The 19,869-nt window shown below is 44.2% G+C and overlaps 1 protein-coding gene across 1 annotated transcript; it reads left to right on the top strand.

Annotated features, from left to right (window-relative positions):
- The first annotated feature begins 2,074 nt into the window (after window positions 1–2,074).
- LOC102939650 (homeobox protein HMX2) lies at window positions 2,075–4,974 on the top strand. The gene is made up of 2 exons (XM_037898154.2): window positions 2,075–2,375; window positions 3,681–4,974. The coding sequence occupies exons 1-2, from the start codon at window positions 2,129–2,131 to the stop codon at window positions 4,298–4,300; spliced, it is 867 nt and encodes a 288-aa protein (XP_037754082.2). The 5' UTR covers window positions 2,075–2,128; the 3' UTR covers window positions 4,301–4,974.
- Window positions 4,975–19,869: the final 14,895 nt, after the last annotated feature.

Genomic DNA, 19,869 nt, shown 5'->3' with positions numbered 1-19,869 from the left:
AAATTCCTCCTTCACCTCTCCTTCCTCTGCATCCATTCTATCTTGTTTTCTTGATTAACCACCTTCCCTCCTTCACTCTCTGTGGCTACCCTATGCCCTCTCTTTCATTTCCCGCATCTCTCCCGTGCCTGCCCTGTATATCTTACTTTGACTTCGACTATCGCCACATAGCCGTTTGTCTTTCTCTATGACATTCCCATAACTTTGCCATCCGCTGTATCCTTTCTGTACCACCCTTCCCCCTTCTGATTTTCTCTACCCAGGTCATCTTCCTTCACTATCTGTCTCGTCTACCTTTTGTATTACGGTAGCACTTAGGAGCCCTACTCATGGAGCAGGATATAGGCACTGAACAAAGAGAAATCCAAAAACCTGTTTCTGCCATAAGGAACTTACAATTTAAGACAAGAGACCACAGATGAATACAGTCAGATGGGGGGCGGGGAAAGGGGAGTACAAGGAAACAATGGGATCGGATGATATTGGTCAGCATGGTAAGCATCTGACTAGTATCTGCTTATCACACCAGCAGCCTAACCATTGTCAAGTTTTTTTGTAGACATCATGGAGAAGGAGAGTTTTAAAGGTGTGTGAGTGAAAGGAGGATAACCTTAATGTTGTGGATGTTTACAGGGAGCTCCTCCCAAGCGTTACCAGAAGCATGAGAGCAAATATGAAAATAATTGTTTGAAATTTTAACAAATGGACAAAGGGGCTGGCATCGTAAGTTGGATGTAGGAGCCGATAACTCAATAGTAAATGAGAGATGATAGGACAGACATAGGCCTTGAAAGTGAATACAAGTAGCTCATGTCTGATGTGACAGAGAAGGGGGCACTAGTAATGGAGGGATGCAAAGAGAAGGGTGACATAATCAGAGAGATTGGCCTGGAAAACATCTTTGCGCAGCATTTTGAATGGATATGAGTGGGGCAAGGTCCCATTGCTCACCTGCCTTACAGTGGGGCGAGGCCAAAGAGAAGGATGAGATCTGTAATGGTGAGAGCCTGGACAGGTGTTTTAGCTACGTGGATGGATAGGAAAGGTGCTGTTTTACAGGTGTTCTGCAGAAAAAAATCTGAGAGGTTTAGATGCAGCCTGGATATAAGGAATTAAAGACAGGACCTAGTCCAAGATGTTCTCCATGTCCACTGAAAGCAGGGCTTCATCGGCAGCAAAGCAGAATTAGTTTAGATCGGGGTTCTCAAACTGGGGGTCGCGAGAGTATTACATGGGGGGTCGCCAGCTGTCAGCCTCCACCCCCCAAACCCCCTTCACTTCCAGCATTTATAATAGTGCTAAATGTAAAAAAGTGTTTTTAATTTATAAGGGGAGGGGGTCACACTCAGAAGCTGGCTGTGTGAACGGGGTCACCAATTCAAAACTTTCAGAACCGCTGGGTTAGATATTAGGAAACACTTTCTAATGATAAGTTATAATGGTAAGCTTACAATTTCACCGCCCACTTCAAAGGGAAGGGCGGGATTTTTCCCTGTCTCTGGTAGATTTCACCCATCCCTGCATATTGCTAATCCGCGGTTGCCAGAAATGGCTGATCACAAACATGGAGGTTTATTTTACAGCAGTAAGTAAAAATGTCCCAGGAGAGCCCGTTGAAGGTCTCCACCCTCACACCCATTGCAGGGGCGCTTTTCGCCTCCCTCCCAATCTCTCATCTTCCTCCTCGTTACTCCTTCAGGGTCCTTCTCGGTCTCCCTCCCTTTTCCCCTCCTGGTCCCTTTCTCAGATCCCCCGCCCCCCTTGTTTCCCTTTGATCCTCCCCTTTCCCACTGCCTGGCTCCTGACTCCCCTCTTTTTTCTCCTCCCCCCATCTCCATCTCCCCCAGTCTCGTACCCCCTCCCTTTCTCTCTCCCTCCCTGTATCTCTCCAGCCATTCCTCTCTCTGCTCTCTCCTCCTTTCCCCCCTGCTTCTCCCCCCACCCCCTCCTCTCCCGTTGCTGGCCCCTCCCTCCGTCCCTCCGCAGCCAATCCCTACAGCTCCCCCTGGCAGCCGCCCGGCCGGCGCTTCAGCGCCGCCGCGGCTCCGGCCAGGCCCGCGGGATGGTGCAGCCGGCGGGGAGTCGGAGGCGCAGAGGCAGGCAGGAGCCGGGCAACCGCGCGCCCCTCATGGCCGGGCTGCCGCTGGGCTGCGAGAGCCGCCGGAGGGTGAGCCCGGGCGCGGAGCCGCCCCGCGCCCGCCTGGCGTTCACCATTGACAGCATCTTGAAGCGCAAGTCTCGCGGCGGCGCGGACTCGGCCAGGAGCCCCAGGCTGCGGCGGGACCCGGGCAGAGCCCGCTGCTCCCGGCTGGACCCGGAGGAGCAGGAGGAGGGGCCTTTGGGACAGCAGCCCAGTGCACGCTACAGAAACCCGGGTATAGAGACGGGAGCCGCTGGCTGCATCTTTGACATGCACAACTGGACACGGCGCACACACACACACACACACACACACTGCGCCTCCACCCCACTGTCTGCACACAGCACCACACACAAACACACTGCGCCCCCACCCCACCGTCTGCACACCGCAATACACACAAACACACTGCGCCCCCACCCCACCATCTGCACACACACCACCACACACAAACACACTGCGCCCCCACCCCACCGTCTGCACACAGCAATACACACAAACACACACTGCACCTCCACCCCACCGACTGCACACACCACCACACACTGCACAACCAAACACACTGCACCTCCACCCCACATACTGCGCACACACCACCACCTACTGCACCCCCCACCCCCATACTGCACCCCACCCCACCTGCTGCACACACCCATACTGCACCCCCACATTGCATGCCCCTGCCTACCACACACATCCCTACATATCCACTGCACTCCTACTGCATACACTGCACCCCCTCACCTTCACACACGCTGCACACCCCTCACCTACTGCATCCACATCCCTGAACACACTGCACACCCCCCCCCACCTGCTGCACACACCTCTGCACACTGCCACACAATGCACATACACCTACTGCCTCTGCATGCCACCCCTACCCAAACTGCGCACACATCATCCCTTCACACCCTTGTTGCATACCACACCTATACACACAGACATAGTGTATACCCACACCGACTGCATTATCCACACGGCACACGCTCACCTACACAAATACACGGCACACACACTGAACACTCACCCCCACCACACAGCATTCACATTGCACGGTGCATTCATGTAGAGCCAGGGGCTTGGATCCCATGGGGATGAGTGTGGGCTGGGTGGCTGCATAGATACCTCACTCCCACTGCACACACACGGTTCTCCTGTTACACTTTGCCATGGTGATGAATGCGGGATAGATAACTATCCCTCCCCGCGCCCCCCCCCCCCCCAGGCCCCCAAGTCTCTCAGGCTGTACCCTACCCCACTCCCGCCGCCTTATGGCCCTGTCCTGAACCTTCGGGCACCTAATTTCTCTCCTACGGCTCCCCATCCCTTGAAGTGCCGCTGGATCCGTTATCGGAAGCTCTTCGCCCTCTCTCCTTCCCAGGGGGTCCCCCGGGGGGGGTTGCTGCTAGACATCCCGGACTGCTAGACTCGCCCTCAGCAGTTCCCGGCCCCCCCTCCCCGCTGCCCATCGGGCTCCCAGCCGGACGCGTGGCGGTGCCGCGGCCGGGAGGGTTGATGTTGTGCTTTGCCACTGCAGGAAAGGAGACCTGCCGGCTGGCAGCGGACGGGGCGGCAGGACGGGGCCTCGGGCCCGGCGGTGAAACCGGAGGAGGAGGCGCGGGCTGCCCGCTGCCCGAGGGCTTGCCCCGCAGCCGCGACCCCTCGCCCCGGGAAGGAGGAGCAGCCGGGGCCCACGGGGGCTGCAGCAAGAAAAGCAGCAAGGTACTGGCGGGGGCCAGCAAGAAGAAGACCCGCACCATCTTCTCCAAGAGCCAGGTCTTCCAGCTGGAGTCCGCCTTCGACAGGAAGCGCTACCTGAGCGGCGCCGAGCGAGCCGGCCTGGCCAGCGCCCTGCAGCTCTCCGAGACCCAGGTGAAGATCTGGTTCCAGAACCGCAGGAATAAGCTTAAGAGACAAATGTCTGCGGACCTGGAGGGCCCCGCTCCGGGCCAGGCAGAGCCGCCTGGGGAACTGCTACCCCAGGGGACGGCACCTGCGGCTTCGCTCGCCTTCCCCGCCCTGTCCAAAGGCAGCACTTTCCTCCGTCGTTGTTTGCTGCCGCTGTCCTTCCCCCTGCTCTATCCGGGCAGCGCCGCCCCTTACCTGTGTTTCCCAAATCCGGGCAAATATTTCAGCCTTGTGGATGGGGATGTATAACCTCCCGTCCTCCTGCCCCCCACCCCCCCCCGCACCTGCAGCCGAACGGCCTTGTTCCAGTTATCGGTCTGCATCTTCTGCCAGTGTTATCTATAGCCACAGCATGTCCGTAGGATCCCTTCACCCCGCTCTCTGGTGTATCTTCCTGCATTTGTTTCAACCCGTAACTTATTAAAAGGACGCGACAAAAACAAAGTCCCGGGCAAAGCTGCTGCTTTTAACCAGGGATCCATTTAACTTGGAACTCGGCACTCTCCCCGTAGGCACCTTTCTCACACACTGTGCATCTGCGAAGGGGGTGGAGACCCACCTTGCTCTATCAACGCTTAATAAAAGAGAAACGCTGTCGTTCAAATGTTACCCAAAGATATACAAACACTCACCAAACTATACCAATAAAAATATAAATCCAAGCAACAATTAGCTGTGTTTGATCACACGCTGGCTTTCTCTTTCAGTTGAAAGGATAATGTGTCTCTAAAATATTGTCAACGCTTAAAGGGTATTTTTACAAAGGTCTTTTTTACAATTCCAATTTTTCTTGTTAGTAGAGATACAGTTGTTGAGAACCAAAGAAAATGGGACATGAATTCTGGAGGCCATTCATTTGCTATATATCTATACCTATCTATATCTATATGTCTCAGTAGCAAATGCTATGTCCTGTATCACACTGAATCTCTCTCTCATGTGTTTGAGGCTGTGAGTACAATAATCTCTAAGCCCGCCTGTACTAAAGTATTAGGCCTGGTTAATACCTGAGAATTCTACGACTGTACATTCTCGAAAGCTAGGTATGTCCTGACACTATTAAGTTGTTGACATTTTGACTAAAATCTGGTTCTTGGGGTTTTAAACTGGCTCTTCCAGCATCTCCAAGAAAAATCAAGCTCCCTGTCACATTTTTTGTATTAGGCCCTCAGAAATGTGGGACATTTTTTATCTGCTATACTAGAATAATGAAACAATATTTTTTATAGATTTCTAAACCGAATTCTCATATATTGGTTTCAAGCTTCTACAATATACAAGGGTGGAAAATAAATCTTTTCTCTCAGAAACGTAAACTGCATGCCTCTTCAATACAGTTAATGTTAAGCAGTGTAAAAATAATAGTTCTTAGCACATGTCTGATGGGGTTTTTTTTAATAAAGGTTTGAGGAAATACGTTTGTGGTATTATTAAAATTCACTTCTTCCTCTGCACTAAATGCCATCAGTGATTCAGGACTTTGTCCTTTATAAAGACTGTATGATTTGATAATTGAACTTTTGAATAAAATTATTGGGGAAATTAGAAGGCAACTGTGATTAGATCTATATTTTAGTTACGATCCTCAGCCAGGGAAAGACCTGAAATATGTGCTCAATTATGGCAAATAGAGCACGGAAAGGAAAATGTTTAAAACCCAGAAAAACAATTTTCCAAACCTGTTGAAATGAACATTCAAAGATAAGAGGGAAACAGCTAGGTGAAATTGACAAGTGCATCGTGATGGTGCGGCTGTTGACAAATGAAGTGCAGGAGAAAACTTTTGTTTTGTTTTGTTTGTTTTTTGTTTTTAAGCAAAGCGCCGTCTTTTCTTCCTTTTTCTCTTGACTCCTCTCCGATCGGTTAGTAAATGCGCGAGATAAGTGTCTGCGCAATTACGTGCACCAGCCCGAGTGTGAAATGTAAACAGTGGTTTGTGATAAAAGAACTTGACGCAAGAAAGAAGGGAGGGTTAAGATTGTAATTGGAAGAAAGTCCCGTGTGGAACTTTTTTTTTTTTTTCCAGAGCAAGAAATTCTATTTAAAGGAATATCGTTTGGTTTAATGCAGCGCCAGAGAAGTTGCTAAGTAAACATTTGATCAAATGAATTTGACCGTAGGATCACAGCTTTGCTTAGTGGCTATGGAGCTAAGCCATGTTTTGGCTTAATAAAATGGGAACATTGTTTGACCCGTCAAACTGCATTGCCAATCTTGAATTCTCTCACAGACGCCAAGTCCTGGAAGGCCTATATCTCAGATCATTATAATGGGAATAAAGTACGATCCAAGAACGATAAAAAGACTGCACTGTAAATAGTAGTTTAGATATTATTAAACATAACGCCTACGAACCCGTTCTGTTGATTGTACCTTCCTTGTTTCTTTACACTGCACCAAAAGTTTTTTTTCTCTCTCTCTGCGTTCACAGTTCAATTGTGGGGCTCAAAAATATGGCTGGCGCTTCAGCGGACAACCCTCTTGTTTCATTCTCTGTCTATATATTTGGTTGAATAAATTAAGGAATTTTTTTTGAACCCTCAAATCCCCCCCATATCTAAAGAGATTTGGCGACGGGTGTTAAACCTACAGAAGTGACGATGCCTTTATTTATAAGGATAATTTGATACTGGGCAACTATGTTATAGCTATATATTTACCGTGACAGATGATCTATTCAGGGGGAGAAGTCAGCGTGGGGAATATCTCAGCTTTTCAATTGTTAATTTAATACCTACGCAAAATACAGCATTTATTACTATGGAATTACTCTGGTAAGAAGCGGCAGCCTAATAGCACTTCACCATCCTTCCCAGAGGTCACAGCAATGGTATTTTCATCAGAAATAAAGGATATACATGGAAGCAAAACTGAGTTTAATAACTTCACCCGTTCGTACTATTGATTCAACAAATGTCTCTGAAAAAGATAAAGGTAATAAATTAAACCATCCTTTCAGATAATTAATACCCACTTATTCCAAGGTTATTATTACACCAGTTATTATGCACGGGTCGGATTCTACTCCCTTTTACACCGGTGTGAATCTGGAATAACTACTGTTTTCAGTGGAGTTACTCTGGATTCACGTCAGTAACTGAATAAAAATCTCACCCAATATTATTAAAGGAATATATTTTATATCTAAAAAGGAGACGTAACACAGACCTTCAGTGTAATGTAGGTCCTAGGTTATGTCCGAAATTGTGCAGCTTTCTTATGAGTTTGTTCCAAAGTTACTGAATATCCAGAAAGAGCTAGTACTAGGATCAATAGTTGACCAAAACACCTAAGCAGTTGAAATAAATAGTATTTTTCATAAGTATTATTCAAGCTATCACTGCAGTTATTTGGATCAATGGAAAAATACTGTTTCGTATAATATGCTATTGAATATAATACACCCAGTCCTCCACTTGCAAGGTGTTTTTCTAAATTAAATTATTTAATAAAAAGATAACCAAGTACAGGACAAAACAAATGGCGTGATTCACAAATAAACATCTAACTTTTTAAAATTTATGCTGAATACAACTGAGCTTCCTTCTGATTTTAAACTAATGATATTTGTAAGTGAAAATGGTTAGTTACCCTGTGTAAGGAAGTGACTATTCTTTTAAAATATAAGGAAAATCTGTAAGTAAAGGAAGAAAAAAGTGTCCTCATCACTGACATAAAAGTGACCCTAATCAATAACCTGATCCATATTCAACAGAGAGAAGCTAGAATACTACTGACGTTAAAGAAACTAATCTCTCAAGCATTTCAATGCCTGATGCCACAGCAGGATTGGGTCCTAAAGAAGGAGTCTCCGTTATTGTTGTTGGTGATCTGAAAATCCAGAAAAATTTCAGATCTTTATGATTTTGGATAATTAGCTACTATTCTAGATGAGAGAGGAAATCCACCTCCTGCACAATATTAAATAAATGAGGCTTGTCTACTGGGGGACATCCAGAAAAGTTAATCCAAATTAACTAAAGGTGTGAGTTGGAAGTGGCTTAGTTAAACTTCATTAAACCCCTGCATGAATACCTTCATTCAGAATTAAAGTGGCTTTAATTCAGTTTATCTTAAATCACTTCCAAAGTGAATTAAATTAAACCAAATAAAGGCCCTCTGAATAATAGCATCCATACAGGGATTTAAGGTGATTCAATTAATCCACTTCATACCTTTAGTTAATTCAGATGAATTTTCCTGGATGTCCCCATGTAGACAAACCCTAAAAAAACCCCACCCTAATCCCCCCAATATATCACAGTTGACTAGTGGCTGCAACTGGGATTTGAAAGCTTGCTGCCAAAGTTTATCACAAATAAAGGAATGACCCCAGCGGCTTAGTTGATGTGTCAGTTTCAAAACTGTGGTTAGAAGAGATCATCTGCTTCCACAGAGAGGTACTACAAAGGATACAGCAGTGCAGCCAGAGCACTGCAGCTCTACCAGGGGAGTGTGGATCCTTGCTACAGCACAGAAAGGGTTTTTCCATCACTGTAGCAAATCCACCTGCTCCAGAGACAGCAGTGAGGATGATGGAAGAATTCTCCCATCAGCTTAGCAAAGTCTACAGTGGGGGTTACATCGACCTTACTGCACGGGGTGTGAAGCTTTCACAGCCCTGAGCCATGGAGCTAGGTCAACCTACATTTTAGGTGCAGACCAGGCCCAAGGGAATTCTTTATAATACACTTCCCCTTAACAAAAACAACATGCACATTTTGTACTACTGCTTATTATTTGTATTAGGATAGCACCTGCAGACCCTAAATGAGACTGGACTCCATTGTACGAGGAGCCTTACATACACATAATAAGCAAAAGTGCCTGCCCAGAAAATCTTACAATCTATAGACAAGTTTTATGTTGTGTTGCTGTAGCCGTGTCAGTCCTAGGATATTAGAGAGACACGGTGGGTGAGATAATATCTTTTATTGGACCAACTTCTGTTGGTGAGAGGGACAAGCTTTTGAGTTTACACAGAGCAGACCTCATGCTGGTGTAAACTGAGAGTCAATCCACTGAGTTACATTGGTTTAAAATGGGTGTAAATGAGATCAGCGCCAGGTCTATTGATTTTAGTAGCAATTTTTCCTGGTCAGGGAATTTCAGGATGGGCCCATAGTCTTAGGGCAAATAGAATGAGCGAATTATTTATTTTGGATTGGACTGGATGAACAGTGGCCTTATCTGGCCACTGCGGGGAGTGAATAAAGATTTCTACACCCCCTCCCATTGTCTGCATAAGGGCTGCCCCAAACTGCAGCCTCTACACTCAGGAGAGGCTGGCTGCTTCCCAGAGCTCCTGGGCATGCAGAAGCTATGCCCCCACTACCTGTATAGGATGCCGTTTACTAGCCCCTGTGTAGCTGGCCAGAGCCATAGCCCTACCTCTTCTTCACCCCTCATGTGCCCCTGGGGGGAGTAGGGAGGGAGCAGTCCCTCCGCTCCCATGGGTGCAGATGACGTAATTCTACCTGACCCTTACATGAGCGATGTTAGAAAGGGAAGGTGCTTATGCCCTTCCCCACTGCTATGCATCCTTGTAAGGGCTAGGCAGAATCTGGCCTAAAGGGAGAGCAACGGAGCTTCTTCTCAGAGAGGAGACAAGAGGCATCAAATGCATAAGGTCAGATCTGGATCTCATTCATGTGTGCAAATCTAGTTCGGTGACCCCTGAGTATGACTAAGGAGAGACTGACAAGTTGTGATTGTTGTGATTCCTGCTACTGGTTGGCTATGACCTGTGGAGAGAGCTAGTCTATGCTAAAAATCCTGTTATTTCTGGCCTCCTCTCCCCTTCACCTCCTTTGCTTTCTTGGTTTCATCCATCAGTTGTGTCATGGCTTTAGGTTGCAAGATCTTTCGGGCAAGGACTGTTCCTTTGCATTTGTACAACGACTGGCACAATGGGGCCCTGACCAACACGAAGACTCTTCTGTGCTACAACACATCTATAGTAACTTCATGTTCTTCAGTGGGGTAACCCCTGATTTATATCAGTATAAATAAGACTATAATCTGGATCATGCTCACATCAGCATAAGTGAGAGGAGAATCAATTCCCTACTTTCAGGGTAAACACCAGTTCACACCCAGCCAGGTTTAATCAAGCTTAAGGTAAATAAAATGAATTCAGTGCAGGGTTAATGCAGGAGTTGTTCAGACAAGGCCATAGTTTACTTAAACCTTTATTTATATAAATCATTGATAGGCAGTCACTTTTAATATTGGGCCAGGGCCTTTGGTGGTGCAAATCAGCAGACCTGTGTAGCACAAATTGCACAGTTGGGTCATTTCATCTGAAAAACGATATAACAGACACAAAAAAGGTACAGGAAGGGGCAACCAAAATCATCGTGGCCTAGAAAGACTTTCTAATGGAGAGAGATTACAAAGATTAGGGGCCTTTTTCTGATTTCATTTATACTGGTGTAAATCCAGAGTAAATCCCCTGGTGTCAATGTCATTACTCTACATTTATACTGATGTGACTCAGAACATAATCTGGCCCAAAGCCTTTGACAGATGATAGTTTTAAGGTTCATTTCCCAGACTTTCAGCCATGGTGATTCATTCTCTCCCTCCCCACGTTTTTTAACCAAGCCTTTTGGAGGGGTGGTGGAAAAGGGTTTTTTCCAAGAGTTCAGTGCAGGTCTGCGTACGCGCAGGGGGTCTCACTGCATGGATCAGTTTGCAGGACCAAGTCCTTACTGTTTTTCTTACACTTAATATACATAATATAATAATAAATCATAGTTTTGATGTGAAATAACAACTATATTGCGTAACATAGTATTATCTTATCTACTATTTGAAAATAATCACTGTAAACAGAAACTGCTTAAAATAGAAACATGATAATCTTATACTATACAAAAATAATCCACTGTGCTACAAGGGGGTTTATCTTGGGGGCCACTCATTGTTATGCCCACAGGGGACTGTTCTTCAAAAAATGTCTCATAGCAATAAGTTGTGGTCTACAGGAATATAGCTGACATATGTTATCTTCCCATGCAATTTTCCATGCCATATCACACTGGCCCTCGGTAACAGGCCATAGGAAAATGTGGCAACTGGAGATGACAATGCACTCTGGCATGCAGCAATGTGATCACATAATCTTCTGATAACATGGAAGATAATGTGTGTCACCACTGTATTCCCAACAAATCAATAACACTGATATCGTTCTTAATACAAAATTCAATGGAGCTCACTAAGTGTTATCAGCAACTTTGACAAAAATGGAACATGAAGGGAAGTCAGATGCACTAATAAAAAACATACGCAGGCTTCAGCACAAACCCCCAGCTGTAGCACAAAATCAAGTGAGTTTGGACTTATTGTTATATTTGTGCAACGGAGAATAAACAATTGGAGAGATCTTGCAAATGTAGAAATTCCAGTAAATATTGATTCGGAGTAACTGCAGAATCCTGGGAAGCGCAAAGCCAGGGAACAAGGTAGAGAGACCACACACAAGAAAGGCCTAAAACATGGCCCAATCCTGCAGGCTGAGCACCTCGGCTCCCACTGACTTTAAAGTTAAGGATGACTGACAGGACTGGGCCCAGGGAGAAATCGCACCTTTGTTATCACATATTTTCTCTTTCGCTATACTTTTTAGTACTCCCCTAACTGGAACTTATTTGGGGACACAGCTGTAACCTGTGGTACATGCCCATACAGGGGATTAAGCAGGCAAAAGGAACCCTGTAGCTCCCCTGTGTGGGCCACCTGCATCATGTGTTACAAACAAGAGGGGAGAGCACCCTCTGTGGGGAGGGGAGCCCAGTCCCCTGTTCGTGATTGGGCAGGGATGGAAAGTGGATGGAGCCCTAACTTTGCTCCCTCAACATGCTGGCCAGTGCAGCTGAGCCAGCCTGGAGAGGGGATTGTCAGCTTCTCTTACTTGGGGCTTGCAGCAAAGCCACAGGGTAGCTCTTGAGTAAGATTAGGATTAGGATCAGTCCTTGATTAGGAATAAGACCCACACTCACTCCAGTTGAGACAAGCAATATCTACCCAAACAGGAGCAGCACTTCTAGTGCACTCAGCCATGTCCAGCCACACCACTAACCATGAACAGCACATGAAGTGGTTATGGAAACCCCCTCTTACCCAGCAGATCTGCCTTGTGTGGGCACTCAGAGCTGTATCTGCTGACATCAGTGAGAAAAATAAAGTTTTTACTCCTTTACACACCTCTTTTCAGAGCCAACTCAGCTAAGACAGAGTGAGCTGGATTTTATAATCTAGTGGGTCAGATACGGGATTGGGGCTTGGGAGACCTAGATTCAGTTCCTAGCTCTGTTTGCTGGGTGACTTTGGCCAAATCATTTCTAGCCACATGCCTCAGTTTCCCCATCTGTGAAACAGGGATAATGATACTGATCTCCTTTGTACAGCACTTTGAGATCTAAAGATAAAAGTGCTGTTTAAGAGCTAGGTTTTATTATTCTGCATTATGAGGAGAAATTGTTTACTAAATTCCAGCCAGCTACGCTCAGGTAAACCCACTGAAGAGAATGGGTTCCACAGGTGTCATTGATCGCATAATCACTAGATGAAATTATCATAAGGTAGGTGCACATCTGGTTGAAAGTCCATACTCAAAGAGTAGTCATTAATGGTTTGCTGTCAAACAGGGAGGGCGTACGTAGTGGGGTCCCACAGGGGTCAGGACTGGGTCCAGTACTATTCAATATTTTAATTCATTACTTAGCTAATGGAGTGGAAAGTAGGCTTATAAAGTTTGCAGATGACACCAAGCTGGGAGGGGTTGCAAACACTTTGGAGGGAAGGATTAGAATTCAAAATGACTTTGACAAATTGGAGGACTGCTCTGAATTCTACAAGATGAAATTCAATAAAGATAAGTGCAAAGTACTAAACTTAGGAAGGAAAAAAATCAAAGGCATCACTACAAAAAAGGGAATAACCGGGTAGGGGGTTGTACTGCTGAAAAAAATCTGGACGTTATAGTGGATCATAAATTGAACAGGAGTCAACAATGTAATGCAGTTGCTCAAAAGGCAAATATCATTCTGGGGTGTATTAACAGGAGTGTTGTACGTCAGGCATGAGGTAACTGTCCCACTCTACTCGGCCCTGGTGAGGCCTCAGCTGGAGTACTGCATCTAATTTAGATTAATTGCATGAATAAATAATTTACTATGCAGGGCTTTTTCAGGTGATCTATTTATGTATATTTTTAAAAGAATGTTTTATGAGGTATCAAGCACATTTTGGGGCACTGAAAAATAATATTAATAGGAATAAAGTCTATATAACAGTCTCTGAAATTACCCACACACATTTTATATAATGGTTTCTGACTTGTGTACCATCATCTATCTATGTATCTATCCATCATCATCATCATCTTCACACATAATGTGTGAGAGACAATTTGGAGCTGTTATGGTACATCATCATGCAACTTCAATGTTTGCTTAGGGAGTCATTAATGTGCAAATTATAGCTGCAATATACTCTAACTGCACTATAGATGTTATGTGGTAGGATGTCCATGTGTATTTAAAGAGCGTTTAATTTGTGATTTGTAACTAAATATCGGTATTCAGTCTGTGATATCAAATAGTCATTGCATGCGCTATACATCTACTTTTCTAAGATACTGATCCTGAAATTTGCAATGTGTGGGAGGACCCCTGCTCCTTTATTGACTTCAGTGAGGATCTGTGCAAATGTCAGTGAGTTGTAAATTGCTGGATCAGTGCAAAGATACAATGAATGAGAACATGGCCATGTAATTTTAAAAATAATTATGTTTAAAGTCAAGCGCTTACAGCCTACAGTGTGCAACCTATAAAATTCCACTTTTAAAATGAAGCTATCCCTTAATATTCAGGAGTTCATAAGGGTAACAGAAAGCCTAATGGGTTCAATGTACTTTAACAATGTTTCCGTGCTGACCCTTTGTTACATAAAATTTCAGTCTCAAATGAATGTATTTTCCTGAAAATAAGAAGTATAGATTGTGAGTACAAAATAGTTTTTAAAATAAAATTAAAAATAACTCCGTTATTTAAAATATTTTATTATCCTTTATTAATTCTTTCAAAAGTGGAAGCCAAATCTTGCACTTACTCAACATTTAAATGATTGCTTACAAAGAGACACAGTAACTACAACTATCACTGTCAAAACTAACAGATGGTTGATATATTTAGGACATGAGTCTCCTTTATCATGTCACTCAACTCAGACCTAAATCAATAGAGAAAAGTCCCTAATATGTCTACTTGTCCCTTTATTGTGTAATCTTTTGACCTGGGTCAGATGTCAGGATCAGTGGCTTTTCATGTTTTCTGTTAGACTCATTAACTTCACTATATGTGACAAATCTGAAACATTACAAATGCAAAACTGTATCACTGTTAGGGATATGTGTAAATCTTTCCCCAATTTGATGCAGTGTTGGAAATACTGAAATTTTAAAATCATGGCTTTGCAATATTAACCTTTCTTTCCCTTTCTTCCCTGAAGTACTATTGTCAGATTTGATTGTATCACTACATCTTTAACAAACAAGCCTGGAAAATGAAGAGCAATATAACAAATCCAATAGGGCCCAATTCAAACCTAACTGAAGTCACTAGAAAGACTGCCCTGGACTTCAATGAGTTTTGGATCAGACCACTTCTGAGAGAGAGTCTGACGCTGCTCCTAGTAAAGGCAGTGACACAACAGGGGGTGAATTCAACGGGAAGAGGATTGTTCCATGTGGTACAAGTGAGGTGTGTTATGACCAAAGATACTGGAAATCTGAAATAACATTTGGTAAAAAACTTGAAGCCCATACATCTTTCTGGAATATGCTGAAGATTCTTTACATGGTATGTAATTGATTTTCCATGATACTGCTTTTTGCTTCTTGCTACATGGCCCATAGAAATAAACTGATAATTTTGGCAGATTATTTTAAAGTTTTTTTTACTAAAGTCAAAAGTGGTAGTGTATAGAATTAAATATAAAATTCACAATACAGTAGTAGTTACAGAATCCCTAGCATTCTCCCAGTATGATAGGGATGACACAGCTAGAATGTTTCTTCCACAAATTTGATGGTGCAGCTGCTTAACTGATGTCAACCATTGTAGGTCCATCAACTTCACAAAGTCAAAGAAACACAAAGATTTAAAGCTCAGTGAAATGGGGATGGTGTCACCTCCTTAAATAAAATGTCAGTACTACAGGAGTTGCTCTAAGATAAGTTGTAGTGTATGTGCAATTCCAGTCCAATTTTCAACATAAGTGATATTTGCACCTGACACCATAATTTACTAGGTTACAAAGGAACAAATCTATAATTTCAATTATTCTTCTCCTGGGTGATTAAGCCCAACCCCCTGCATCATGCAGGATATTTCCCTATGTTTTTCCCACTACTTATCTAATCTATTATTGAATAGTTGTAGTGAGGGTGCCTCAATTACCTCCATTACATCTCTCCCACTGCCTAATCACTCTGTCTGATAAGAAAATTTTCCTAATGAGTGGCTCGGATCGTTTAATGTTTGGTTTTAGGCCATCACCCCGGTTTGATCACTTTCAGACAGCATGAACGTGCTTCTTCCTACTCGGGTGATGTTTACAATGTTATCATGACCCGCTTTTCAGCTCTTTAATCCTCAGGCTTCATCAGCTGAGCTCCCGCTCAAACTCTGTATGCATTTGGTTGTTTTTCAGAATGTAGGGACCAAAACTGCGAGAAATATTCATGATGTTATAACCAGTCTGTGTAAAATGGCAATATTACAAGAGACTGCTCTATGCCCATTACTTTTCATTACAATGGCTTTGCACTGCAAGACAATACCGATTGTAATCTATTATGTTGCTCAGTATAAAGCATTTCATTTTTATTCCCCCCCATATCTTATTTACATTAGATAGAAAGTTATCACACTTATAGCACCATAGTATCTGAACTGTCTTTAATATATCAATAACCTCACATTTTCTACTTGCACATGAGCATGGTTTTGAGACCTTGCAGAGCTATGGCTCCGTATATACAGAATGGCAGCTTGATTTTCTAAAAATAATCAGTATTCGTCCTTAGTCTGGGAGCTGCTCAGCACCCTGAGAAGGCCTTACCCCTTTATGAGGCAGCACCTCCCTCACCAGACTTGCCCAGTGCACTGTATATTATGGGTGAGTGAGGAAGGTAGGGCAGGACTATCATTTGTGATGTGTTTGTACAGTGCCCAGCACAAGGGGGCCAAATTTGGTTGTGTTCTTCAGGGCTCTCCCACAATATAAATGTTTAAATTGGCTGGAGAATCACAGGGCAACATGACAGCCTTCCCACCCTGTATCTGAGTAGTGCTTTGGGGTTATGGGTCCCAGCTGCAGAGCTCTGTGTCCAGGAAAGAGCAGGGTCAGGATGTGGCCTAATAAAAATGGGCAAAAAGATAAGTGTTTTGCACTAAGATTGTAGCTTCTCTCTGAGGACCTCAATCCACTTCACAAATGTTAGCAAGTCATTTAAGAGTTCCACAGCTAGAACGGCCTGTGTCAGTCAGGCCTGGTCTCCAGTAGAAAAATCAAGTCAGCTTAGCTGTGTAGCTCAGGGGTGTGAAAAACCCACACCCCTGAGCAGTGTAATTAAGTTGATCTAACCTGCAGCATAGACAGTGCTAGGTGGACAGAAGAATTCTTTCCTAATGCCTTTGGAAACATGGAGCAGGGGAGTGGGTGGGTGGGTGGAGGGAAAGAGGAGGAATGGGAGGGAAGAGGACTCACATGCTTCCAGTCCTTCCTACATCTTTCCTACATGAAAAATCATGGAGCAGGTCCTCAAGGAATCAATCCTGAAGCACTTACACGAGAGGAAAGTGATCAGGAACAGTCAGCATGGATTCACCAAGGGAAGGTCATGCCTGACTAATCTAATCGCCTTCTATGATGAGATAACTGGTTCTGTGGATGAAGGGAAAGCAGTGGATGTATTGTTTCTTGACTTTAGCAAAGCTTTTGACACGGTCTCCCACAGTATTCTTGTCAGCAAGTTAAACAAGTATGGGCTGAATGAATGCACTATATGGTGGGTAGAAAGTTGGCTAGATTGTCGGGCTCAACGGGTAGTGATCAATGGCTCCATGTCTAGTTGGCAGCCGGTATCAAGTGGAGTGCCCCAAGGGTCGGTCCTGGGGCCGGTTTTGTTCAATATCTTCATAAATGATCTGGAGGATGGTGTGGATTGCACCCTCAGCAAATTTGCAGATGATACTAAACTAGGAGGAGTGGTAAATATGCTGGAGGGCAGGGATAGGATACAGTGGGACCTAGACAAATTGGAGGATTGGGCCAAAAGAAATCTGATGAGGTTCAACAAGGACAAGTGCAGAGTCCTGCACTTAGGACGGAAGAACCCAATGCACCGCTACAGACTAGGGACCGAATGGCTAGGCAGCAGTTCTGCGGGAAAGGACCTAGGGGTGACAGTGGACGAGAAGCTGGATATGAGTCAACAGTGTGACCCTGTTGCCAAGAAGGCCAATGGCATTTTGGGATGTATAAGTAGGGGCATAGCCAGCAGATTGGGGGACGTGATCGTTCCCCTCTATTCGACATTGGTGAGGCCTCATCTGGAGTACTGTGTCCAGTTTTGGGCCCCGCACTACAAGAAGGATGTGGATAAATTGGAGAGAGTCCAGCGAAGGGCAACAAAAATGATTAGGGGTCTGGAACACATGACTTATGAGGAGAGGCTGAGGGAACTGGGATTGTTTAGTCTGCAGAAGAGAAGAATGAGGGGGGATTTTATAGCTGCTTTCAACTACCTGAGAGGTGGTTCCAAAGAGGATGGTTCTAGACTATTCTCAGTGGTAGAAGAGGACAGGACAAGGAGCAATGGTCTCAAGTTGCAGTGGGGGAGGTTTAGGTTGGATATTAGGAAAAACTTTTTCACTAGGAGGGTGGTGAAACACTGGAATGAGTTACCGAGGGAGGTGGTGGAATCTCCTTCCTTAGAAGTTTTTAAGGTCAGGCTTGACAAAGCCCTGGCTGGGATGATGTAATTGGGGATTGGTCCTGCTTTGAGCAGGAGGTTGGACTAGATGACCTCCTGAGGTCCCTTCCAACCCTGACATTCTATGATTCTATGATCTCCAGATTCTATGATCTCTGTGCTCATGCATGTGGCTGGCAGCCTGGTGATTGCTGATGCTGGTGTAACACTGGCCCGCAGTGACTCAAGAGAGTGAATAATAGCCTCAGGGCAGACTGTTGGGAAACAGGGCACAAACCCTAAATTGGTTGAGAGTTCCATACTAAGGTTGGGTCTACACTAGGAAATGAGGTTGGTATAACTACGCTGCTCAGTGGTGTGAAAAATCCACACCCCCTGAGCGATGCATTGAAATCAACCTGACCCCCAGTGTAGACAGGGAGGTAGATTACCTATGCCAACAGGAGCAGCCCTCCCAACTGAGTAGGTGGCGTCTTCCCTGAAGCACTACAGGAGCAGAGCTGCAGAGGTGCTGCTGTAGCAGTTTGTGTGTGGACAAGCCCTCACATTTCACCAAACCAATTATCAGCCCTCCTCTCACACAGCACCACTGAATAAGGGCTTACTCCTGGAAGGAGCTGAGCACTCTGGCCTTGACACAGTACTTCTCTTAAATACATGCTTAACTTTAATTATCTACATTGTCCTATTCATTTCTTCACTAGGACCTTGAAGGATCCAACAGTGCCTCCCGATGTTACTGTACATCACACACTCACTTACTTACTACAAAGAGATGTTGGGTTGGAGAAAATCCGAAAATTAAACATTCACAGATCTGAAAACTCATTTTTGCCAACAGTATGTGTTCAATTACAATATGTTTGTAGGTTTCAGAGTAACAGCCGTGTTAATCTGTATTCGCAAAAAGAAAAGGAGTACTTGTGGCACCTTAGAGACTAACCAATTTATTTGAGCATAAGCTTTCGTGAGCTACAGCTCACTAAGAATTACATTACAATTATAATTATATAATTATATTGATTTCACAGCCGTAATATTTCATCCTGGTGACCAATGATGGAGATGAAATTAGCAGATTTAAAAATCAATAAGGACTAGAGATAGGCCAAGTTCAGATCTTTAAGAAACCTACCTTCCTCCAAACCTCAAGTTTGGTGATGTTCAAATCTGGGGTTTTAGTTTGGTTTATTATAGAGTTAAAGGCCAGGTGTAAAACTGAGTTTTCATACAGATTTGTATGTCTCTCTCTCTCACACATGCACATTCCCAGAATTGAAGGGGTGATTGGATCCAAGGTGTTGGTTCAGAACTAGCTCTGATGAAGACATGCTCAAATCAATATTGATTTTAATTATTTTTTGGATCCATTCCATGAATTCGCTCCAAAACATGTAGGCTGAGGAGCAGTGCAACATTCTATGTGCAAACGTAACAAATAGAGCTGGATATGACCAGCCAGAATTAGCACCGAATAACCCAGTTTTGTGCACTTTGACAGAGCTGCGCACTGCTCTGTGGAGCATGAAATAAGAAGTCTGAAGTGTGGCTGTAGGTCTGTTAACATTATGTAAAGTTCTCCATACTTTTTCTAGTCGTCTGAAGACAGAGTGAGAATTCATGTTGTTTTTACTCATGCAATTCTACTAAAGAATTAACAGTCACACACACACTTTTATAAATAGTTGAGGTAATACAAGCTGAGTTAAGTTCTTAAGCAGAAATTATGACTATTGGAGAGATTATACAAAACCTCTTTTGAAACAATTAGTAATTTAATTTGTAAATATCAGATTGATTACCGGCTGAA

The sequence above is a fragment of the Chelonia mydas genome, chromosome 4, assembly GCF_015237465.2.
Source record: "Chelonia mydas isolate rCheMyd1 chromosome 4, rCheMyd1.pri.v2, whole genome shotgun sequence".
NCBI lineage: Eukaryota > Metazoa > Chordata > Testudines > Cheloniidae > Chelonia > Chelonia mydas.
This window is presented reverse-complemented; position numbering and strand designations above follow the sequence as displayed.

What these genes read in the sequence shown, in the direction of transcription:
- LOC102939650 (XM_037898154.2), top strand. Translation starts at nt 2,129, where the DNA reads ATGGCCGGGCTGCCGCTGGGCTGCGAGAGCCGCCGGAGGGTGAGCCCG. An exon ending in TGCACGCTACAGAAACCCGG is followed by an intron (nt 2,376 to 3,680) that starts GTATAGAGACGG and finishes TTGCCACTGCAG; the next exon opens with GAAAGGAGACCTGCCGGCTG.